Raw genomic sequence first — 27,100 nt, 5'->3', positions numbered from 1 at the left:
CAATGTTTGTATATTTACTACTAGTCATAATAAAACATGACAAACTAGTGTTGTCCAACAGGTTAAAAATATTAAATTTAAGAAATAAAATATTAAATAATTTTCTCAATATTGTAACAGAAATCATAATCTTTTTTCTGTTTGAGTCATAATAAAGCAAATAAATAAAATAATTTTAAACATATTTTATACTTAGTTTCTTAAATCCAGAAATTTATTTTTCCATTCTTAGTAAATTTGACAAGATGGCTTTCTGAGGAAATTTTAAATCACAAGCAACTCTAGTGCTTTTTGTTTTTTTTTTTTGGTGCCAGTCTTGGGGCTTGAACTCAGGGCCTGGATGAGGTCCCTAAGTATTTTTGGTTCAAGGCTAGCACTCTATTGCTTAAGCCACAGATTCATTTCCATCTTTTTTTTGGGTGGGGGTAGTTTATTGGAGACAAGAGTTTTGGGCTGGGAAGGTGGCTCTGGGGCTGGGAAGGTGGCTCAGTGGTAGAGCGCTTGCCTTGAATGCATGAGGCCCTGGGTTCGGTTCCTCAGCACCACATAAGCAGAAAAAAAAAGCCAGAAGTGGCACTGTGGCTCAAGTGGTAAAGCGCTAGCCTCGTGCTGAAGAGCTGAGGGACAGCGCCCAGGCCCAGAGTTTAGGCCCCAGGACCGGAAACACCTCCCCCCCTGCCCAATAAAAAAAGTTTCATGTACTTTCCTGCTTGCATTGGCTTCAAACTGTGATTCTTAGATCTCAGCCTCCTCAGTTGTTAAGATTACTGTCATGAGCTAACATTGTGAGGTAGAGGTGATATTTTAATAAAATAATTATGTACATGTTTTTGTTTTCTGGAAATAGCAGAGGTTATGTTTCCTAGGCCCATCTTAGAGAATGATCTTCTGAAGTGTTAGAGAGGAAAATATGTCTAAAAAAGTAAAGGATGTTGTCGGGCATTTGTGTCTCACATCTATAATTCTAGCTGCTTGGGAGGCTGGCAATGGGAGGAATGTAGTTTGAGGCCAGTCTAGGCTAGAAAGTTCATCAGACTCCTTCTCAATGTGTAGTTGGGCTCAGGGGCAAGCACTTGTCTTCCCAGGATGCATGGAATGCTGAGACTGTGTGGATAAAGACTGCAGGCTAGCCCAGGCAGAAAGATCAAAAAACTCCATCTCTGCAGAGGGAGGTAGTATACATCTGTAATTCTACTGATGAATCAAAACCTAAAAGTAGGCAGATCATGGCTCAAGTGCATGCTGATGAAAAGCAATTCCTACCTCAAAATAATCAATTAAAACACACACACACACACACACACACACACACACACACACACACAGTGGCTCAAGTAGTACAGTTTCAGCTTAAGTAAACACAATACCCTGAGTTCAAATTATTTTACTGCCCTCCACCAAAGAAAAAGATTTTAAGACAAAATATATGAATTATGCATAAAAACTTGAACTTTCAGGCACAAAAGTTTGTGAGTTTTCTAGAGTTTGGGACTATTTTAAATAAGCAAATATCTGTTTTGTTTCTCTATATGACTGAAGATGGACAGGTATTCTGCTCATTTATAAGTATCTCTGGAGTATTGAGCCATGGAAGTTTATTATAGACCTCAGTGGTTATTCAGAGTATGGTTTGGCTGTTCATGAATTTCAGATTTACTAGTAGAAAAATAAGGTACATTGCCGGATGCTGGTGGCTCATGCCTGTAATCCTAGCTAATTAGAAGGCTGAGATCTGAGGATTGTGATTCAAAACCAGCCCAGCAGGAAAGTCCCTGAGACTCTAATCTCCAATTAGCCACCAGAAAACTGGAAGTGATGCTGTGGTTCAAGTGGTAGGGCGCTAGCCTTGAGCTGAAGAGTTGAGAGACAGCACCCAGGCCCAGAGTTAAAGCATCACAACCAACAAAAAGTAAAGAAAATAAAAGAAAAATAAGGCACATAAACAGTAAAAAGAGATAAATCAAGCCAGAAAAATTAAAACAAATGCTAAAATGTGGACTATAATAATTAGAATATCTACACATGTGATTCAGCATACTACAGCTACTAAATGTAACCTTAAAATTTTCATTATTCGATTTGTAACCCAGTCTCTTTTGCATGCTAGACAAGGCACATTTCACTAAGCCACATTCTCAACCCAATGTCTTATAGTCATAAGACATATGGTTTGTAGTCATAAACTATCTATCTAGGCATAAAACACAGCTTTCGGATATGGTTTTTTAAAGAGCACATTGCTAATGCTATAGGAATACATTGAAATGCCTAAACAACTTTATTTCAAAAATGTAAATAGTTAAAAATATCTTGGCCCCATATTGGTGGCTTATGGGAATAATTCTAACTACTCAGGAGGCTATGATGCAGAGGATCAAGGTTCAAAGCCAGCCCCAAAAGAAAAGTCCTTGAAACTTCATCTCCCAAATAAGAAGAAGCAGAGCTGGAAGGCATGGCTCAATTATTAAAAAGTCAGCCAAAGTAGCGTCTGACCCAGAGTTAGAGCACAATACCAGAAAAAAAAATCCAAATGAAATCCTCCAGTTAAAGAAGTACCTTGAGAAATAAGGGAATTGTGTTATTAAAGACATCCCTATTTATAAGAAAAGGCTAGAGTAATAGAAAGTTAGAGTACCAACATCAACCATTTTTTATACATGATTACAAGAATAAGCCTGAATTAATTCTTACCTCATCTTGAGATTTAACCAGAGTTCTGAAGGTTTTTTCTCCACTCTCCCCATCTATCATCTTATTTCGAATCTAAAGGAGAATGAGTAATTAGTTTAATTCACTAATTTGAAACATTACTATCAAAAGAGTAATCACTTGTCATTTGGCTGGCAATATTTAAGTGAAAGTAGCCACAAAATAGTAACCCCCCTTCTACAGCCAATCAAAATCCAGAAAAATATTCACTGAATTAGAAATAATATGTATTCACAAAACTAACAATATGACATAGCTCATATGTCTATTTCACTCAAATAACCAAGTTCATATGAGAAAGTGTAATTACTTCTCATTATTTTTACTTATTATAACTAGTACCCCCTAAAAGTATAGGAGACAGAATTTTGAAGACCTATGAAGATTTAATTGATTACAATTTAATTTAATTAGGGCTGTCTCCCAAAACCTTAAAAATGATCAAGTCACATACAGTCACAGAATTTCCCAGTCCTACTGGGAAATTCTCAGAATTTCCTTTAACTGCTTTTTCATTTGGTATAACATGAATGTTTCATATTAGAGGTTTGGAGTATACATAAGTGAAAAAAATGGTGTGATGAAAGACATCATTTACATTTGAAGACTATTTGATGAATCTACCTTGGTTAAAATATTTCGCATCTGAAAGTGAAGAGCAGATAATAAAAATTCCTCGTGTAAGTTGAATGTCCATTCTGAGTTGCTCAAAAACAATAGAATTTTTTTACAAACCAGGCCCTTTTCTAAATTCTTAATGTTATTTTATTCAGTCAATATGTTGCTTGAGAGTTGAAAAATGAGACTAGAGGTGCTATTTGGATTATGATGAAGACTCAATGGTAGTAAAAGGCAAGACACCAATCTCTTCACCATGGGACTTTATCTCACATCATTTATACCAAATATTTTACAACAAATATTCTTTGATCAACTAAAACACTCCAGCATTCTGCTGATAAAAAATTAACTCATCTGGCTGTATGATGAAGTAAATGTGTAAATCAAGTATAAATGTAAATATGCTGTAATGAGTTATAATAAAAAAAATATGGAGCTGAGTGCCTGTGGCTTATGTAAATAATCCTAGCAACTCAGGAGAATAAGATCTGAGGGCAGTAGCTAGAAGCCAGCCTGAGCAGTAAAGTGCCTGGGAGTCTTATCTCGAATAACCACCCAAAGTTGGAACTGTGGCTCCTAGGGTACTAGCCTTAAGCAACCTAAGGAACGGTACCTAGGCCCTGAGTTCAAGACTAATAGTGGCACAGAAGAAGAGAAAGCAAAGAAATAGAAATAGGGTAATCTACAAAGGTAAAAGGAACAAATAATCCAGCAGATCAATACTAAAAGTCTGTGATCTAGAAAGGAAAGGCCTGGCTCTGCTGCTTACTCTCTGAGTAGGTATAGATTATTTATCCTCTTTGTGTTTCAAACATGGCCTTTGAACAACCAACATAATAATAATAATGATAATAACATTTCATAGGCCCTTGACATCCATTTAATAAGTTATCTTTATTATTAAAATAATTATTTTTATGATAACTAAAGGTCCTTAGAGGAAATGACATGTAACTATGTCTTCAAAATACAGTAGACATTTGCCTTCAAAGTGTCCTCAGGCATTGCAGCTTCTTTCCCAGTTTACTCTCCTGTCACTTGATGGGATGGTTAGATCCCCTCAAACTCCTCTCAAATTCACAGCAGCATTAAGCTCTACTTTTTTTACTAAAATGTATTTTTTTGCATTGAAAGAGTTACGTTCTATCTAAAAAAGTTAATTTTTATCTTTAAGTAGTTGTCTACAAAGGTTTCAATTCAACATTTCAGTTTGTGAGTACAAACAAGCATTACCACTTCCAGCATTTTCTTACATTTCTCCCAACCTAATTGCCCCTCAAGTGACCTTGTTCCATATTCACGTATGTGCATGGAATATTATGACTGCATTTGCCTACCCTGCCTCTCTCCATTCATTTCTCTTTCCTCTTCACCTCATCTACCCTTGACAAAACATGTTAAATGAGAAGGAAAAAAAAACAACTAAGGCCATACTCAAATATTTTTTTCTTCTCATGGGAATAATTTTGGGGATGAGGACAGTGGTGAAGGATTTCCATGCTCTAGCTATGATCAGGAACTTGTAAATGGAAGACTCCAGTGTCATACTTGAGGTCGTATTTCATCCTGAATGCACTCACCTCAACTTTAATATCATTTTCTAACTCTGCATCAAGGAAATCCAGTGTGACTGGCTCCTGAGATTTGGGGTTCTACAGAGAAGACAATAATACTTAAGTAAATATAATATTATAAATTATGTTACCGACAGAGTAATTCAATGAATAATTAAATACAAAATTAATTCTGTTAAAATACTTACCTAAAAGACATTAATAATTGTATGAACTTTTCTTCTTTCATATGTATATGTATATAAAGTAGCCAAAGATAGAAGTTAGTTTTAAGTGCAGCAGACAAACTGCTAAACATTATCAACTGAAATCTGCTATTTCAACTGAAGCCCAACTAGAAATAAATTCTAGGCTCACTGAGCATATTTTCTACTTTAACATCTACCACCTTTTCCTGGTATATCAATGTTCACTGTGGAAAAAATCAGATTACACACTTGTATAATTGCATCAAATAATACTGCAACCTTGATTCATTTATCTAATATGATATTATCATTTTTAAAATACAAAAATGAGATTATTTGACTATTTAATATGCAAACTGTATGAATCCTCATTCCAATACTTGTTATATAACATGGTGTACTAGAATTTCCAAAGTACTCTAAATAACAAAACTTTAATAGATGCATACAATTTTATAATTTCAAATTTTAGAAACTAAATTACAATAACTATTTTCCATATAATTAACAATAACTATTTTCCATATAGTTAACTATTTATAGTCAACTATAAGCCAGCAACAAATGTAGACCTCAAATAGTATAAAGATACTTGAAATTTTAAGTTTCAGATTTGAAATTTGCTTTAAACACAATTCTAGTATGATAGGCCTCCCAAACAATATCAATAGGTTAAAAATATACTTAAACAAAGGATATCCAATTTAGATATGGAATGACAGAGTACATGAGATAAGATTGTTTCTTCATGATGACAAAATAATTCCTTTAAGAAGTAATTCCAACCAAACAATCAATGTTTGATCTTATGGTTTTTGATATTTAAAAATTTTGCAAAGTAAAAGTATAATCGTTGGTGTCTTTTGTAATATAAGAAATATTGACTGCTTAGACTAATTCTATTAATAATCAGTGGGTTGTGGAAGACAAAAAAAATACATATTTGATTTTTTTTCCAAAGGTGAAAATAGTAAACATTGTTTGGATGGCTTGTTTTTGTTTTAAAGCAAATATTCACTTGAAATGTAGCAGAAAACACTAATACTGAAAGTACCTCAATTTGTTTATGAAATTAAATCCCACAATCTTAAATTCTTTTTAACCTTTGGTTATAAAAGTAAATTTACAAAGTCCCTAACAATGGAGATTCTCAATCTAATGTTTTAGAGACATCTCTTTCGTGCCCTGTGAAATAACCATATTCACACAAATGTCATAGCTTTGGAATCAAAATTTCAATAAACTCAATGCAAAACAAAGTAAACATAATGCAAATGATGAAATGAAAACAGAATCTGAATGTTTATCTTACATGCAATGGGTAATGCATAGCACAGGCAGACCCACACAGCATGCAGGAAGGAGGCATAATCAGGAGTTGAAAATATGCAGGTCATGTCCCAGTCCAACATAGAAAGACACAGAGAGAAATCAAATCATGAAAGAAAAAGATCAAGGCATACTTGTGTTTGGACATGGCAATCTGGCAACCACTTACTTTTCTTAAGACTCATCATAGGCATTGGAAATGGAAAATTCAGAAGGACTATCTTCTACTATGAAGACATCAAGACATATTGAAGAAAGGACCCTTTTAGGTCCTTTGGTCCCTTTATGACCAATATGTTATGTATTTAAAATATGTAATATTTCTCATTTGTGAAATTGGAATAATGACTACACCACTTGTGGATATGAAATAAAAGGTAGGATGCAACAACAAAAATAGGAACTCGAAATAATTAGTAATCAATATTCCTACAATATTATAACACTTAACTATTTCTCTCATCAAGAATTATTATTTTTTTTAATTTTTTTTTTATCTTTCAGGGGGCTTGAACTCAGGGCCTGGGTGCTGTATCTGAGCTTTCTCACTCAAGGCTAGCACTCTAACACTTTGAGCCACAGCACTACTTCCAATTTTATGGTGGTTAATTGGAGATAAGTCTTACCCACTTTCCAGCCTGGGCTGGCTTCAACCTGTATTTTTCAGATCTTACCATCCTGAGTAACCAGGCCTGAGCTACAGGTACCCTGCCAATGAGAACTCTTACATGGTTGCTAGTTTCCCATTAGGCTTTTCTTTGCATACAAAGAAAAATAATACAAACCATCATCTGGTTTGTTTATTTTTTAACTTTTACTATAATAGTTACATGCAGAAGTTGCTACAGAAACAAAAAAAACTGCTAAAATGTACATCACTGAAAAAAAGTATAACTTAGGATACTATATAAAAGGAAACATGCAAGGAGTATAAATAAACAGGACTTCAAGGAAGGTGTACATGTACTTTAATCTCTGTGAATAGTAAAACAATTTGAGGACTTTTGTATAGTATCAGATGAGATTCAGCTAAAAGGGAACTAAATCTTTGGTTAGCCCAACATTCCTGAACTTCAGAACAACTTGAGGGCTTTAAAACTACTTCGAGGCAAGTTAAGACAACTCCCAGGAGTTGGGACCTGCCATTAATGCACTTATTTAATTCTGTAGGTAGAATACAGAACAATTATTAGATCAATGCTCTCTTTTTTAGGTTAATGACACTCAAGTCCTCCAGATACTGTTGAAGGATACAGACCAGACATGACAAAAGTAGAACCAAATTAGGTATCAGTTCTACCAACTCAAATTCTCTTTAGGAAATGGGGGCTCACATAGAAAATCTACAAGATCAAACTTCTGTTGAAATTCTCTCATTACACTATAAAAATATTCTTTCAGATAATTACTTATATGTAGATATACAGATAGATATTATCCTTTAGTTGTACAAAGAAGTTGTCATTCAACACAGCAATTTATGAGTACAGCATATCTTGCTCACTTTTAATCTGTCTACAGAAATATGTATACTTTTTTGTTGCTCATAGAGATAATATGACTTTGCAATAAGTCTGTGAAGCAATAAAAACTCACACTATTTATTTGCCATTAGGAGTATTTTTAATTAGCTAAAGGGAACTTTCTCTGACTTCTATTGAAAATAATTTTAAGAAACATCTTAAAGTCACTACATAGGAGTTGCATTTTATTCACACTTAAAAATCAGTTTTAAAAGCAAATTCTGAAGATCGCCTCAGATTAATATTAATCTCCCAATATCTGATAACAAAATTTCTTGGAAGCCATCCCATTATGATTGCTGATTATTCTAATTAAACCATTTGCTTAGCAATTTTTAGTTAGCCAGTGCATCCGCTCTACCATAATAAAGAATAGTTATTGACAAATGCGGCCCAAGTCCATCTCATGCTCTGGAAGCTTGATGTCAGGAAAGGCCACTTCCATCATAAGCTTGAAGAGCAGAAGCTCGATCTCAACTCTGATTTAGCAAATTGGAAAGCACCACTAAGACTACCTACAACACAGTTACCTGAACATTGGGTCTTCTCTTTCGTAAATTAATTGTTGGTTTGCCTACACCAATAGGCTGAAGCAACAGAAAAACGGTAATGCATCATCCTATATAGCAATATAAATAAGAGCTCTAACTTGAAATCAAGCTAAGTCAGATATTTCCCTAGTCAGAGACAGGACTGTGAACATAATCTGAATTGAAAGTATTTGACATGTACCATGTGATGAGTCAATAAAAAAGGAGAAGGCTGAAAACCAGTTTTTACTGATTAAAGACTGCTATTTTAGTAAAAATCAGTTTGAAGCTAATGGGCTTATTTTTAATATTTTCTTGGTTTAGATAAAAGGGTATAATTTAAAATACACTAGATAGCCAAGCCCCGGTGGCTCACGCCTGTACTCCTAGCTACTCAGGAGGCTGAGATCTGAGGATCACGGTTCAAAGCCAGCCTAAGCAAAGAAAGTCCAGGAGACTCTTATCTCCAATAAACCACTAGAAAACCGGAAGTGGCGCTGTGGCTCAAGCAGTAGAGCTCTCTCTGAAGAGCTGAGGGATTGTGCCCAAGCCCAAAGTTCAAGCCCCACGACCGACCAAATAAAACCAAAACCCAAAAAACAAAAAAAACTACTAGATAGGCATCCCATAATGGTATTGCAAAAATCTTCAACTGTTTTAAGATTTAAAAACTTAAAATTTTATCAATGGCAAAACTTATAGGGATGAGTGTATTAAGAATGATTTAACATGACATAAAAAGGAGCTATGATAGTTTAATAATATAAAAGAATCTATGATTCTTTCATAAATAATCAGCAGTATCTTTGCTTAATATTTGCTTTGCATCATGATAGATTTTGCATGAAAACAGTTTCAAAATGAGAATTAAAATCATTATGATGTGTAATACTATTTAAAAGCCAAAATAATTTAATTTATTATATCTAGTGTTTTTTACTTAATATCAATGACTATTATTGATTTAAAACATATCTAAGAGCTTCATATATATGTGTCTATGTGAACACTTGTGTTTCTAATATGTCACTAAAAATGAATATCTATACCTAGGTAAAAGGATATAGTTTCCATAAACCTTCAGAGTTATGTTCAAAGTTAAACAATATCTTAAAGATACAAAATTGCAATTGTGTAAGATTTTTCTCTAATTTTACTTGTAAATAAATATTTTGAATTTAACACCTCTTTTACGAATTACAAAAGTTGAATGGAGTTAAATGAAATATTTTAAAAATGTAGTTTTTATCTTGGTTAAAAAGTTATCAAAGTTAAAAATAAAATAGTTGATTTAAAATATTTTATGATCTAAAAATATTTTCTGTTTCTGAAGGATTGTATCCATTTTCGTTTTTTTTATTTACTATCTTTACAAACTTGCCCAAAAGTGAAAACGAATTGTCTGGGAAGTGGAGAGCAGAAGTAACTACCAGAAGAGAAGACAATGGAAAACATGGCATGGACAGAAATGTAAATTACACTTGTCAAGATCACACCATGCCTGGAACAATCTTTCCTTATAGCCTGAATTAAAGTCATAATTGAGATGTATTAAAATAAGGCCTAAGCAATGACAATGGCTGACTTTGACAGAACAGTATCAGGTGCTTTTTAAAGCTCTTAAAAACATTAATTGTTAATGTTCTGAAACAGTAATCACTCTAAACAAAATATACACATACCTTTGGCTGAAGATTTGGATGTAGTAAAACATAACCATTAGGATCAATTGCAAAATAATAACCATTGGGGCACAGCTGAAAAATAGCAGGATAGGTTAGAAATGTCTGCATCTCAATCTAAACTCTAATTTATTTATTAAGTGCCGATTGAATAGTATACTAAAGAATCACACAGTATCTCTACATCTTATTTTAAAGATGCTTTTTAACATTTAGTTCCTTTGTTAAGCTGGCTGTATATAATTTTTGAGAAGTATGTAAGTGCTTTATGGACAAACTAAATTAGTACATAGTTCTGAGATAGGAAAGGTTAAAAAAAGAATGAATTTCTTCTTACTGTGAAGCGTGGAGTAAGCCTTTTAATGTCTTCCAGAGACACATCAACTCCCATCACACCAAGAATCAGCTGGTTCTATAACAAGACGGAATAAAATGAGTGAGCTTTATACTCGATATTTATATATTTCTACACAAGCACTATACCTCCTTATCTACTTGCTGTGATAATTAATTCTATATTAGCTTAAAGGTACATAATTGTGTGTTTGTGTTTGTGTGTGCATGCACATGCATGCACGTTTGTGTGTTTCAACTCAGCATATTGCACCTGCTAGGTGGACACCCTATTTCATTCTTCATAACCTAACTCTACTGGTTATGGAGAATGTAATAGAATAAATGCTATAGGATGAATTACTTTGGGTTTCAAATTGCATGAATTTTCATACTTTTTGAATGTTAACAAAATCCTATTACCTAACTTAAGTGAAATCTTGATTTTAGACTAAGTCTAAAATATGGAAGACATACAAAATTTTACTTGACTTCTGGTATTCTTTTTTCTTGATGTTTCCTTATATAGTCAGCAGATGAAAAACATTTGTGTGTATCTATGTGTTTGTGTGTGTGTGTGTATGGGTGTATGCTGACTTTGTTGTATATTACAAGTGTCACATCAATGTCCAGCTTAACGATGGGCCATATAGTAAAAGTAAATAATGGATTTTGAGGAAGGTATTACCTCTGTTTATCATTTTTCAAGTATTTGATATTATTCTTAATAAAATCCTCAATACATTTTTGCTAATTCCTGTTAATAGCTTGTAATCATATCTAAATAACAAGCATTATGGTTTTAGTTTCAAGCCGAGGATGCCATGTGGTGAATTATTATCATCATCACCCACAAGAAACAGAGATGGACAGTGTGCAGAAAATGTGTCTTAAAGGTAGCTACAGCCGGGCGCTGGTGGCTCACGCCTGTAATCCTAGCTACTCAGGAGGCTGAGATCTGAGCATCGCGGTTCAAAGCCAGCCCGGGCAGGAAAGACCGTGAGACTCCTATCTCCAATAAACCACCAGAAAACCGGAAGTGGCGCTGTAGCTCATGGTAGAGCGCTGGCCTTGAGCTGAAGAGCTGAGGGACAGCGCCCAGGCCCAGAGTTCAAGCCCCACGACCGACACAAAAAAAAATAATTAAAAAAAAAAAAAAGGTAGCTACAAAAATTACAAAATAATTAGTGCAAACAAGTTTCCGAAGAAAATTATAAAATCTAGTTAGGAGTCACAAAATATTCCTATCTGTGAGGGACTAAAGCCAGGTACTGGTTGCTGAAGCCTTTAATCCTAGCTACTCAGGAAACTGAGATCTCAGGATCTCAGTTTGAAGCCAGCTGGGGTAATAAAGCCTATGAGACTCTTATCTCCAGTTAATGTATCAAAAATCCAGAAGTGGAGCTTCAAGTGCTAGCCTTGAGCAATAAAGTTCCTGGACAGAGCCCAGGCCCTGAGTTCAAGCTCTAGTACCAGCATTAGAATCAATCAGTCATTAATCAATCAATCAATAATAAATAGTAAATAATAACAGTTATAACAACAAAATGTTCTTTTCCAGGGAACTAATCTTAGGCAAAGTAAACTAGCCAAATTAAAGCAATCATGTAGACAAGACAGAGTATAAGTTTAAAACACATGAGTTCAGAGAATTATTCCATTATAATGGAATATTTAAGTATATTTAAGAGATATTTAAGTATGATAATGATGCCCAGAGAGATAACTAATGTTTCAAAGGGCTAAAAATTAAAATAAGGTGTTCAACCTAACGAACTGTGCTTAAGTCCAACCAGCTTATTAAATCTTAAACTGGAAAGAAATATCCTACCAGTATCAGTAGTTTCACATGAAATATAAAATAAGCATAGTATTAAAAATAATCTTAACTCCTGAAGTCTTCATATTGCATCATGCAAATCCATCTTTAAATTAAAAGTCTTTGACAAAGTACATGATGTTCTAATCATCACCCACAACTTCTCAGCAGGCAGAATCTATTGCACTGATCATACTCAAGTACAACTGAAAGTAAGCATTTTTACAAAATGCATAAAGTCATTTTCCTGTATCTGAGAAAAATGGAAGGAAGGACTCTAAATCCAATCCTTAAGTTAGGACTGAAAAATAACTACTTTGAAATTGGAAGAATAAAGACTTAATACACGTATGTATACTTGATACACACATAACCATGATTTGAGTTTAGATGTCTTATTCTGAAATGCACAAAAAACTCAAACATATTTGTAAATGCTCAAATGCGCATAAACATTTTCCATTCCTCATATAATGACTCCCAGTGTACAGCTTCATGTTCTCATCAGGTCAGAGTTAGGTTGAATCTTGACTTTAGGCAACAGAGAGTTTGACCTGTACTTCCTTTTTCCCAGGTGGTTATCACACAGCTGCTGTAGTCACTGACCTCAGTATTCACAAGAGAATCTCACTGTACGTATTCCCTTATCCCAATATCTTATCCACACGGAGCTTTAACGTCACACTGCACCATTTATTATTAAGAACTTTATCAATTAACTTTTAACCTTTAAGTTTGTCTTATTTTCAAACTGGCCAGTTATGTTGAAGACCGGAAGAGTTCCAGTAATGACAAGTCCCAGTTCCTAAAAATAGATGGAGAGAAAAGGCAAATGAACGCAATGATTTAAACTTTGTCTTACTAAATTAGACTTTGATATCTGAGACTTTATTTTATAATTCCTTTACAAAGAGCCACTAAAGTAAGCAACTACTCTTGCAAAGTTAAAAAGCGGGGGTCGGGGGAGGGAGCTGTTCAGGCAACCGCTGAAGCTTGTAACATCTAATCGTTGAGATGAGTACTGTAATAATGTTAGTCCAAAAATAAAAATAAAAAAATCAAGCAACTTAAATTAATGATCCAACTTAAAGGAATGATACTTCACAATTCTTCCCATTCCTATTGTTTTGAATAACTGAACATCAAGTATCAGGAGTCTCCATTAGAACATCAAGTATCAGGAGTCTCCATTAAATCAAAAGATTATTTTGAATTATTTACTTAAAATAATTTCTGTAGTTTTCATTAATTTTTTATGCCAAAGCCCTTACCCTATATAAGAAATAGTAGCTGAATGGCACGATAGAGTAAACATTCTGCTGATATGGAACTTCCTACATATTCTATTCTAAATAATAACATGCTGACCAAAAGAAGCAATATTACTCCTAAACACCCTTCAAAAAAAAACAATATGGAATGACAAAAGCAAACAGTAAACCAGGAAACACAAAAATTCTATGTCAGGAAGCAATCATTTGGTTTGGCAAAAATAGTGCCATCCCATTAATCAAAATGTAGAGAATTTAACGTATTAATAAATCCATGAAGATCAGCTCCAGATTCTTTTTTTTTAATTACTCACATTTGAAGGTGTGTGTGTTTGAGTGTGTATGTGTGTGTGTGTGTGTGTCTGTGTCTGTGTGTGTGTGTGTCTGTGTGTGTTATGGATTATAAAGTATGCTCATGTGTTTAGGGGGGGGCCTAGATTCTGTTACTGTTTTGGGAGGTCTTGAAAACTTTGAGAAGTGGGGTCTATCTGAAAGAAAAGGTCAGAAAACATAGGTGACCAACAGGTGAGAAAACAAAACAAGATTTCTGACTACTGGAATTTGGTATTTTTTTCTGGAATTCAAAACTTTTTCATCTTTTTTCTGTTTATGTTTTTTGTTTCTCCTAAATTTTATGTTGTTTTTTTCTAAATTTTATTATAAAGGTAATATACAGAGAGATTACAGTTACATAATTCCGGTAATAAGTACATTTCTGTTTGAATGTCACACTCTCCCTCATTTTTGCACCCAATTTTCCCACTCCTGACCCCCCACTCACCAAACTGTATATTTCATTTCAACATAATGTCTAGTGAGTATCACTGCTGAATTGGTTCATCCTTTGTCCTACCATTTCTCTGATTCCCCTTCCTCTCTCCAAATCAGATAGACTTATATATAAGACAAAGGGTACAGAAAGGAAAAACAGTGACAATAGGAAATAAACCAAAGGGGTGGAGAGAAGAACTGCAGACTGTACAATAAAACACCTCTTGTTTCCATTTCAAGTTCATTTCAATAAAGATTATTTTATATAATCATATGCATATAGCTTTTGAGTCCCTGTGATATTCTCATAAGAATATCCTCCTTCGTTCTCACTTTGTGAATGCTTAAGGTATTAATTAATCATGCCCAAGTGTAATTATTTCTCTTTTACTACCCATTGGGTTTACTTGTAGATTTATGGGTGAATTTTAATTATTACAAATGAAGGAAACCATGGAGCCTATGTTTCTTTGGTCATGTCTTTTTAAATATTGTTACCTTATGTCCCAAATAAAACAATCCTTCTATAATAGTGTATTACTCTTCTTGCTGTCCTTATTATGTCCAATAATCTCCAAAGTTGTCCATAATATTATCTATTTTTTGCTTTTTTTGTTTTTGTTTTTAATATAGCCAGTCCTTCCAAACTTCATATCCTCTCGTTGTTGCGTGGTTTCATTCTTTTCTACCCATTAGCAAGACCCGACTTATACTCAGGCTCATCTAAAAGGTCACCAATTTTAAGTATGCTCCCTCGTAGCAGCAAATTTATGATTTCTTTCCTTTGAAATGTCAGAGGTCTCCTATATTACCATTATTACATTTGGTCTTGATATTTTACAACTTTTCCTTCTTCATGAAACTAAGTATTTGACCAGTATATATTTTGAATCTTCAGCATTTAGTGTCTGTATTTATTTATATACAAACAAATGGCCCCAGAAATGCATGATAGATTACTTATTCTTAAGCCATTACAGAAAAAAAAAAGTTCTCCACTGATGTCCCAGGGTTTCTTTTCTTTTACATTTACTTTCATCTTTCAAAACAGCATTTTAGAATCAACATTTATTCTAATGTCATGTATACTATCAGTAAGAATATTACCAGCAATGCAGACTTTCTGGTTAATGAACTTCTGGTCATAGGAAATACAGCAGCATAATTATTGGCCCCTCCTATCACATACTGTCCTGTAATGGAGTTAGAAAAGCAAAATACTTTGGCTCTAACTTTAGATGACCATGTGACCTTCAGTAAATAAGCGATGTCAAGAAGGAACATTGGACAGTAATGTTAGCTAGAACTTGAAGTAAGCAAACTTCATTTTATCTTCCTTAACATGCAAAGCTGCTGCTAATCATGCCGATTTTTCTTCTGACTTCCTGTATTTGTTTATTCTGCAAGACGCAAATGATAACTAGTTTTAAATGGATAGTGTTCTGCCCTTTCGGTTCATCATTGCATTTAGGAAAGTAAGAACATACTATAATTGGATTCCAAGTAGGGAAAAGGGCATTCCTGAATCAGCATCTACTTTTCACAAGTCTCTCCAATATGTTATTTCAGTAAATTAGCAATGCCTGCAATATTAAGCTTTGAATAAACTGAAGGTCTTATGATTATTTGTAACTATCATGTTAGCAAAGTAAAAATAACACAAAATTTTTCATTTTTAGTCCTACTGATAATTTAGGCTAGTTATTTTTGCTGTCTTGATGCACTACAGATAGTATTTGTCACTCACTTCCCCAAGATATAAGAAATCAAAAATGTCTGTAGACATTTCAAAGTGACTTATGAAGGCAAAACCATCCACAGTGAAGAACTAATGTTTCAACATAAGATGAAATACTTAGAACATAAGATGGAATACTTCTAAATGGTAACTATGCCATGGACACTTCAACACATGTATTTTATTTCCTAGAAAACTTGATCACCCCTGGGTGTTATTTGTTTTAAAGAAATGTCTCTACTTGAACTTTAAGAAAGAAATTGCATACAAAGAGGATAATAAGTTTGTGATGGTTTCAGTGTAGGATAAGAGTATGGTCTGTCTAAGTGAATGTAGTTCTGAGGTTTGGTGAGTTTGGCTACAGTCTTGGAGATTTAATATCTTTCTACCAGCTGACATCTAATTTAAGGATATTTTTATTCAAAATCTGAAGAAATTAATTTTCCATTCATATGACATTCATCAATTTTTATACTAAACATTCAAAATCTTATGAAAATACCCATAACTCCAACATTCTAGGTTAGTAATTTTATACCCTTGGCAGACCAACTAGAACGTAATACTCTACATATGTGGTTCTCCATTACATCCAAATGTACAAATGAAGGATTTTATTTGTACTATCTAGAGCTTAGCCAAGGCATTTGAGATAAAAGGAGGTTTATAAAAGACTTAATGAAGAGGAAGGAAGAAATGTCACCTAGGAAGAACAAAAATCAGCTGAATGCTTTTATTATGATAATTTGGTTGAAAATTCTACCCTCTTACCAGTGCATCTAAGTACACGTTTGTCCACTGGACTTGCTTAGCTTTGTCTCCTGCTAAGACCATTGGTCTTCCCAGAACGTCCAGATATTCCTGTTTATATAAAATAAAGTGTGGATGAAAATTAGGAATGCTATCTTTAGGAAAACTCAATCTATATAGGGTAAGGAGAATCTGCTGCTGAAAGTACATATGGACTCCATTTCTTCAGACAGAGGTATACATATTTAATGTCCATCAGTGACACTCCACATTGCCCAGCTAACCTAATCTCTGTTACGTGTTTTGAATCAGCCATATTTACCTTATTTGTACAATATATTTCCCCAGTATTTTTTCTAGTAACTCTCAGACACTGTTTCTCAAGGTACAGCAAATGATAAGTGAAATACGTTCCTTGTGAGTTGTTTCATGTTGATCTAAACTATTTAAGGCTCTATGATTCACTGAGTGGAATTGTACAAATTTGAAGTAATAGAGCAGTCACATACTTGCTTTCATATCATAGATTGTTTGGCTGACATTCAAAAATACATTTAAGCATATCAAAAAATAAATGATACTGTGGCAAATGTAGACATGAGACTCACATGCAGTTGCTGTTTCGTTTCAACATTCAATGTGTTCAGTATTCACTTCTGCAAAGGCTAAATTTTTACTTAGTCTGTTTTGCAGATTTTCATTTGTGTTTAAAATTGAGTAATTATTTTGAATAATAATGTCTGAACATTTAAAAAGAACATTTAAGGTGGGTGCAGAGGCTCACACCAGTAATCCTAGCCACTAAGATGCTTGATAATCAGGGTTGGAAGCCAACCAGGGCAGAAAAGTCCCCAGAAGACTCTTATCTCCAATTATCCACTCAAAATCCAGTGGAGCTGTGGCTTGAAGTGGTAGAGCACTAGTCTTGAGCAAAGAGTTCAGGGACAGTGCTCGGGCCCTGAATTCAATCACTAGGACCAATAAATAAATAAATAGAGAAGTAAAAATAAAATAAACCAAAAAACAAAGAACAAGAACATTTAACTTAGTTGCTTAATTTTACTAAAAGACAAGTTTTGGGGTTGGGGTAAAAGATTGCTCTCTATATCTTTATCTTGAACAGGAAAATAGATAGGCAGAAGCTATTTGGGAGGTATGAAAGTTCCATCTAGTGCTTGTATATTTTTAAAACCCCAAATAATTGTTTAGTATTCTATGTGTCTTAGAAACTTATGTATATGCTTTGTAATAAGATCACTTCAAATTTAATGCAATACAACTATGAGAAAAATCTGATTTTATTCATTTGAGATGTTTTCGGTATACAAGAATAACATCATATTCCTTTTTAGGTTAAATTTGATATGAGTTTTAAATGTTTGACAATAGTTGAAACTTTCATGCAATAAAGACCAAGATTTCTGTGACACTCAGTATTTTAATACGAATACCATACTATTGATATTTGTTACTTTTATTTTTATCTATTCTCCCCATACTGAATATATATAAGCCAGAAAATATTCTTAAATTTCAAAGGAATAGTTCACACAAATTTTAAATAGCCATACCTGAGTATTAATCCTTATAGCTCCAATGGAGGGGATTTCATAATAATAACCTGAAACATACATATTTATACATGAATAAGTAAAGTAATAAAGTGCCACAAAATTAGGTGGTGTCTTTGTTAGACTAAAAAAAGATATTTTTTCTTTTAAAACTGAGAAAACACTTAAATACAAATGATATATCAGAAAATGTTTAATGGATTTTCACAATAAATGTATAGACTGTGAAAAATTTTATTAAGTTTATTCGATATTTTGAAGCAATTTTTCTTGAAGCAGCAGGAAACTTGGAATTATTAAAATATATATTTCACTGGATAAATTATTGAAGATACAGATAAATATATCATTATTATTTGTATGAAAGTTAAATGCTAAATTTGATTTTCATAATATATTCAAATTCTATTTGTTGCTATGGTATCACAGCTTGTTTTTCAAATAAAATCATTTGATTTTTTCAAATAAAATCATTTTATTTTTCCATGGGCACCAAGGAAGTATCTATTCTCTATATGAACTCTGGATTACTCAGGAAGTGCAAGACATTTTGCAAACAAATGATAATTTAGGTACTCAGAGGGGAAAAAAATCCACATATATATTGCATATAATTAAATGTCACTCACCATAATGTATCATTTTACTAATTGACAATAGTATATGAGCAGATATCTAAATATTTTACAATGCAATATTAATGTCACAATGCATTGTGTGTTTTGTTCTGAAAAAAAAAGTTAATAAACTTATCCTTCCTTCAGGTCCTATCCAAGCTTGTTACAATTTAAGATTATTTTATAAGATAATGTAGATATGACAACAATTACCAGAACACTTCTGTTTGTTTTTTTTTAGTAAGACACAAATCTGTTACCTTTATTTGCACAAGCCATCCACTGAATAGGTCCTCTGTCATAATTATGTTGACCAACTGAAAAGGTGAATACACGTACCTGCATGGATCACAAAACAGGTTGTCTTTAGAGTAAGTATAATTGGATTGAATTCAAAATAAGATAGCTAAAGCAAAGACATTTCAGAAGTAGTGGGACAAGGGTTAAATGAATGCAGCAGTGACGTTTACTAGACACCAGGTTGAAAATGAACTATAAAACTTGTTGGAGATGGGGGTCAGGAGGGGAAAAAATAAAGACGAAAAAACCTACAGATAGTTTATTATGATAAGAAAAATTGAAGCCAGTAAAAATTTAGGAAGACATCATAGGGAAAACACATAGTCTACTCTCAACATAGACCCCCCCTGACAGCGGTTGCATGTAAATAGCATAGATTGCTCTACACCACAGTCTCGTTCTCAATCTAGAATATGACTGAGGTTTCATTTGTAAGAAAAAAAAATGCATATTCCAGGCCAAATTCAATCTCACCTCTCCTATCTTCTTAAAACATGTCACCTACATGTGCAGTTAAAGCAAAAAAAAAAAAAAAAAACTCCAAAAACTTCTTTACATGATAAGTATGTGGTGAGGAGCATGAATACACAAAGCTTTAGTTGTTTTAAGCAAGTAAGCTTAGTAATGTTTTGCTATTTTCACACCATGGGAATACTTATGATACACACATTAGATTGCAATCCTAGTATGGCTGACATAAATACGTATTTTAGGCCACAAGATTTTTCCTTAGTTCACATGGGTTGAATATTTAAAGAACCTTATCTAATTATTTAATGTTTTATATTTTACACAATACTCCAGGATGCAAGGCTCAGATTTCTCAATCTATTTATTTTAATGGTTAGGGACACACAAATCATATTGTCCCTAAAAAAATGCTAGGATTTGCTTATTCACTTATAACACTTATTTAAAGCCACTATTGAGTTATTCAGGTTTGACTTAGCTAGAAAAGTACAAAGACATTTGGTTGATACACATGAATGTTTTGGGTTTATTTCCTGGTTTTTGTTTGTTTGTTGTGGGTTTTTTGTATTGGTAGTTAGAGAGTTTTAGTATTTTTTCCCCTCCCCTTCTCTCTGCTCCCTTTCCATCGCTTCTGTCCTCTCCCCTCTCTTTCTCTTCTTTTTCCTTTTCTGGTAGAACATTACTATGTACCCCTAGACCAGCCTCAAACTTGACTGAGATGTGGTTACAATCCTATATCCCCATGGCAACCCTACCCTCTTCCTCTCATTCTGTCTCTGAATTCTCCCTCAAAATGGAATGGTTGCATTTTCTCCATTTTGGTAATTAGATTATTGGGGAACTGTCTAAATATTTCACAGTCACATAGTTACATAGTTGAGCATACTTTGGAAGGGAAATATTTTTCTAAGCAGGTTGACCACCCTAACTGATAATTTAATTTAACTGCACTAATCACCACAGGACTGCAGAGCAAGTGAACTATCAGATGATCCAGAAAGCACCAGGGCCTAGGACCTTCACAGCAAGTGTCAAAAGGCATGCCAGATAGGTTGATCCTAAAGCAGAGCTGGCTCCAGTTTTTCCTGTTACTATATGAGTGTTGTAGTAAAGTATTTTCTATAAGATACTTTTCAATGTAAAGGAGCAAGTGAGCAAGACTAAGTGAATTATTGGCTCTATGTCTACACAAGGCAAGCATTCCTCATAATATAGACTACGCACTATTGTGTGATTGTTTTGACTGATCTTATCATTTCAATAGTTCAAATAAGCTAACTTAAACTAAAATTTTAAAAAAGCACAGCAATGGTACAAAGGCTCATTGCCTTAATTGTTTTAATACAGAAACTGTACCTAACTTCCTTCTGGTTGCTTCCATGAAGCCTTTACTAATCATCAAAATTTAAGAATTTGGGATCAGAACTGAGGGTACAGTGTACATTGTGTCACATTTAATTAGTTTTTAAATCATGCTGTGATTTCCCTCTTGTTACTTTTTGAACATAGATGCTTGGCTATCAAAAATCAAGCTATGTTAACAATGAATTACTTGGATATTATAAATGTTGAATTTGTACTGCTTTTCCCAATTTTTATTTGCCTTGATGCAAATTTTCTTCCAAGTAGTTACAACAATTTTAATTACAAAAACCTTTTCATTATGTTTATAAAATCTAATATGCCTAAGATATGTTAAATATCTCAGGTTTATGTGTTGTCACATAATCACATAAATGACAAGGACTACTTAGAACTTTCTAAAATTATTTTATGAATCTACACTTACTTGAGAAGAAGTTTAATATAAGTCCCTCAAAACTGAGCTTCTAATGCCTACATTGTTTATATAACACTGAAAAATGAACACAAAAATATTTCATCAGGAGGTACCTGCTTCATTTGTCTATGCTTTATATCTTTGACCTAACTACATAACAATTTTAATTAGATGTAATACACATTAGCACTATTCACTTTATAGTACTGTTGAAATTTAAGAGTCTGTATGTAGTAATGCAGATTTCATTCTCCTTTTCTTCACTGTATTACTGCCACCCTGTGGATGCCCAATGAACTCTGTCTAAAATGTCAGGTCCCCAAAGTCCATAGAAGTGATTGCTCTTCCCACTCTCTGATATTTTCTATGTCTTTAAGTTCGTGATTCTTTAACTATGATTTCAGAGAAATGGAAATTCTTGAAATACATTTCTGGAAATACCATTTCCAACTCAGAGATGCATATTTTAGTACCATTTTTATTAGTACATTATCAAATGAAAACAACATTTCAAAACAAGACTCTACTTAGAAATCATATACCTGAGGGACAATTGTTCTAAATAGTCACATAACTGAAATTCTTGGTGTGAACTCCTAAGCTTATCACCTAATCCAGACAATGTCAATTTCATGGCATTTTCAATTTTGGTGAAGGAAAACATTTTACTTGTCATATACTCTGGCCCTTTTTAGCAATGTGGTTGATTTATGTAATGAATGCACACTGAAATTTTTCTGTGTGAAACATTCTAAGGACATTCATTATTAACAATTGAGTGAACCATTATTCCTCAACTAATGTGTGTTTTTAAGTAGGGACTTATTTCAAAATGCTTGTATCTGTAAAAGTTCCATTATAAAGCCATAAGAGACACACAATCATTAATAGCATTGACAAATTTTTTCACAATGTTTGAGTGCAGGTTTTCAACACAAAGAATATGGGACAACAGTGTGGAATAAATATTGGATTTGGGTTTATTCTGTTACAAGATTTGAGAACAGAATGTGCTTAAGTAATTCTATATATTTGTTAAGTGAGTAAAAATGTCATTGTTCTCTGGTCTCCAGTTTTGCTGACATATAAATTGACCCATGAAAATACATGGAGAGAATGTAACCCAAAACAGGACTTGAAGTCACTTTGTACTTTATAATGTGACACCAATGCACTGTATTCATAACTGTATTCATAAACTGCTTCAGTGTATGGCAACTCCTTTGCATAACTAAAGATAGAAAGATTATTTTTAAAATGAAGGATATTTCATAAACTTGTACCACTTATGGGTTGTATTACTCCTAGTAAATACAGAAAAGTTTGTGAAATTCTTGAGTAATGCTTACTTGTTTCAGCATATCCAATAGAATAATAGTGATTCAGAGAGCAGATTTAATAAAAATTAGGCACGAATTAAAACCATTCTATTATTAGCTGTAAAGTTACACAATTTGCCTTCAGTTGTTTTAATATCTATTTTTCTCTTACAAGGATAGTATTATAAACATAATAATTCAGAGTTATACAAGCCTTATCCACTTTTGATTCAAGAAAACGTATTTAACAGCAAATTTTGTTCTTTAAAATATATTTTGTTCTTTATACAATTCTGATTATAAATTGATCATACAGACTGACTTCTGGTAATTTTTCTTTTGTTTTGTCTTGTTTGTAGAATCAGCTCAGCGTCTTCCAAATCCACAGGGTCAGCCTTTTAGAAACCATAGAAATGTGTTTCCCAGCAGAACACAGTTACTGGAAACTGTCACCTCTGCAATTATCAGTTATCCAGAGGTCAAGTTTAATTTATAATAGGCAAATCTCCAAAGAGTAATGGAAATGATTCAATGAAGAAAGGAAGCCAATAAAACTAAAAAAAGTAAAAAATAAAAACAAACTTCAGCTACCAAAATATATTAGAACAACTGATGCCAAGGATGGGTTTTATTCATCTTCTCTGGGTACTAAGATTTTTGGTATTAAGCCTATCAAAATACAAGTGGACTGAATGTCTTAGGAGAAAATTTTACAGCGTTTTCCATTCATCACAAACATACTTGAATGCAGAATATTTGAACAAATAAAATTTTGTTTTATTTATAGCATTATACAATAGGTGGGTATTAATGGAAGGGGGAGAGTAAATAAGGAGAGTGAAGGAGGGTGAGTTTGGTTAAAATACTTCATGTACATTTGTGAAAATGTATCAAAGAAGCATGTTGAGATTGGTTTGGGACGGGAAGAGAGGGATGGAGAGTGGTAGAATCATGGAACGTGACTCTGAGGAGCCTATATTGAATGTACTTTTACACCGGGGTCCCACTGTACAGAAAAACAATATTTTTGAGTAATCTTTCAAATGAAGTAGAAGCTATTGATTTTATATCATTTATGAATGTCTTATAGTTAACGTTAAGCATATATTTATTACCGGTTTGTTGATATGCTTTACATATGAGCAAACACTTTAAATTTATAATATTTATGGCATCCTGACTCCAAGGAGCTTATGAGAAGAAGGTAGATCCTAGGTAAAATGTCAAGAAATAATCAAAAATGATCATCTGATGGAAGGAATGAGAGGATGGAAGATGTTCTGTGTTAACAGAGAATAAAAGAGGAGATATTTGGCAAAAAGAAAAACCTGAGAAAGGCTCAGCAGGACACACCCCTCTGAGGAACTCTATGCAATCTTTAATCAGAGAAGGCGCCACAGAAGCAGCAGGGAAGGCAGTGTTTTATCATAATCTGACAATGCTGAGTCTAAGTAGCACAACTCTGCTTAAATAGATGCTACAATTCTCCCCTAAAATGATTTTGAGTATGCTTTCTCTACTCCTAAAGTTTCTCATATAAAGCATATCATACTTTCTCCATAATGCAGTCATTGTATTTTTCATGAGATTGTTTTTAGATGGTAGAATTTAGTACTCTGTAAATGCATGCATGATGGTAGTGTGTGTGTGTGTGTGTGTGTGTGTGTGTGTGTGTGTGTGTGTGTGTGTGTGTGTGTGTGTGTGTGTGTTTAGAAGACTACTTAGAATAGGGAACATGTTTTCAACATTAATCTTATTCAATGAGAAGTAAATGCTTTCAGAAAGGACGCGCACACACACACACACACACACACATACACACACACACACACACACACACTGAATATACCTTATAAATTTATAATCTCTCTGTAAGGAAGGGCAGTAATGAATGGCTTGCAACTATCCAGTATCTCCAGCAGAGACAAATGGTAGTTTTTAATGAATAAAGTGTTTTCTCTTATTCTAAAGCTGAAAATATTAGACACTGCTGAAAGGATAAAAATGTCTGAAAGGTCTTAGAAGCAATGTAATTGCTAAATAGTACTAAATATTTGATAAGTGAAAAGTCCCCCAATATCATGTGTTTAAGCACGCTTTGCAGAGGCCTGCCCGCTACTTTGTAGTGGGTAATCCTGGCAGAGAGATGGAAGGGCTGGCATTGATTTATTCCTGCTGTATTGTTTTTCTTGCTATCTGTTGATGTAAAAGACAATGTACACTTTAGCTACAGAAAACACAAATGACAGTCATTTGTAACCTTGTTTACATTTTATAAACCATAGAATACTTCTCGCTACTTGAGATCTGACAGGACTCTAGAGAATACTTTGTGGTTTTGCAAGGCTAATTCTTTAAAATTAGATGGATTAACATAATCCATATTGCCAAATGCTTAAAACATTAGTTGTGCACTCTTTATTTAAAAATTATTCCACACTTATTAAATTCTTATGTCCTTTATTTTTATGCGCTCAACACAGAGGCATTTTGAAATCTTCCTTTTAGTACTTTTGATTGTTTCCCCAATTACTTCTGAAACTTAAGCGGGGTCAGTGACTTCTTAGCAGAGGAGGCAAACTTAAATGTATACTGCTAAGTAATCTGTTCACTATCCTATAGGAAATCAAATATAGTTAACTTTTCTAGTACTGGGAATTATCTTTCAACTTTGTGTCTGGTTTTACTTTCCTTTCTTCATTTGTTTGGACCTTTTGCCGGAGTTCATTTTCATTTTGGCACCAAGTTTGAGGAGGTCTCCTACACGTGGGTGAGCCCTGGGGGAATGGCCCTGGTACAGGTGAGGATGTGAAAGTAAATGTGCTTTAATTTGGAACAGCTGTGCCGGGAGATGAACCTAGACTTGGTTTTTAAGGCCCTACCTACCTACAATCAGGTAGATGAATTGCAGAGAGCAGTACTTTCCTGAAAATAGCCCCAAAGTTTTGTTCTAATGCTCTGCCTTTCAGGCTTCAGCACATCTACCCGGCTGAGGCTGACTCGATTTTCATTGATGCAGAGGAAGAATGCATGCCAGGGAGACACATGACAGACTAGAAGTTGGAAGGAAAAGCATCGTTCACAGAGGAGCTTGGAGATTATTATTTTTAAAGTTATCAAAACTTTGACACGGGAATCTTTTTATTAATTTAACTTTACTGTTATTATAGAGGTGATATACAGTGGGGTTACATGTACATATGCTGGGCAACTCTTTGCCTTCAGTACGGTATATTACATGCCTATCTGTAGGAGGGTGGGGCGAGGGTGCAAAATCCGAGGTAAAAGGGTGGAAAAGGCAGAGTGGAGCACACTGGACATTGGTAAAAGTGAACCAGGCAACTGGTGGGTGGAGATGGGAGGGAAAGAATGATGGAGAATGAGGGAACAGATGATAGTGTATGAAAGGAAATGTACCAATCAACACATAGATTTTTCAATCCTATTTTATGATGTTAAAAATACTTACCAGGAGCTCTCCCCTCTTAATGTACTGAGTATATGATGATTATTTTTTACTGCAATTCCAGTAAAAATACACAGGTCTCTGAAGTTTACTCATTTGCTTAAGTGAGACTTTAGGCACACTGATTTGAAGGTTCCCAGAACCCCCTCCTCTGACCCCGGCAACTACTACTTCACTCTGATCTAAGAATTGGACTATTTTAGATACCTCATGAACGTGGTAATTTTTGTCTTTTTGTGAATAGAATAATTCACTTAGCAATAACAACGAGGTTCATCTATGTGGCCAGACACTGAAGAATTTAGCACTTGGCTGGGGCTAGTACTTCATTGTAAGTACCATATTTGTTGTTGTATATGTCTTTGATAGCAAATATATAAAATTACATATCTCTAATTATCTGTCGTATAGTAACTTTTCTGGAGTGTTTAGAAAATTTAAATATTACTCTAAACTTCAACAATTAAATGACACAATAAAACTTTATCCAAGGAAAGCATAAACTATTCTACATTTCCACTAACTTCTGTGATCGCTCTTTATGACCTCTTGTCATTGAGAATATATCCACAGAGTCTAATACTATCATAAGTCTAAACTATTTTATTAATGAAATATATACTATATGATATGCATTTTATATATAGTATAGTGATATATAACAAAGTATGAGTTGCAAAATATTTGAGTAACTCACACAAATATTATATTTCATAATCCATAATTCATGGTTTTTGA

The 27,100-nt window shown here is 33.7% G+C and overlaps 1 protein-coding gene across 1 annotated transcript in view; it reads right to left on the bottom strand.

Moving 5' to 3' along the window:
- Cacna2d1 (calcium voltage-gated channel auxiliary subunit alpha2delta 1) overlaps positions 1–27,100 on the bottom strand; it is a 270,236-nt gene that overhangs the window by 34,133 nt on the left and 209,003 nt on the right. Inside the window, exons 11-18 of the mRNA XM_042684525.1 lie at positions 19,287–19,365; positions 18,410–18,459; positions 16,860–16,949; positions 13,036–13,113; positions 10,494–10,568; positions 10,157–10,231; positions 4,911–4,967; positions 2,692–2,763 (exon numbers count right to left, since the gene is read on the bottom strand). Of these exons, the coding sequence (XP_042540459.1) occupies positions 2,692–2,763; positions 4,911–4,967; positions 10,157–10,231; positions 10,494–10,568; positions 13,036–13,113; positions 16,860–16,949; positions 18,410–18,459; positions 19,287–19,365 (576 nt within the window). The remainder of the gene's footprint in view (positions 1–2,691; positions 2,764–4,910; positions 4,968–10,156; positions 10,232–10,493; positions 10,569–13,035; positions 13,114–16,859; positions 16,950–18,409; positions 18,460–19,286; positions 19,366–27,100) is intronic.

This window comes from Dipodomys spectabilis, unplaced genomic scaffold (assembly GCF_019054845.1).
Source record: "Dipodomys spectabilis isolate Male_0828 unplaced genomic scaffold, ASM1905484v1 ptg000089l, whole genome shotgun sequence".
NCBI lineage: Eukaryota > Metazoa > Chordata > Mammalia > Rodentia > Heteromyidae > Dipodomys > Dipodomys spectabilis.
The sequence above is the reverse complement of the archived record's forward strand: the minus strand, read 5'-3'. Positions and strand labels throughout refer to the sequence as shown.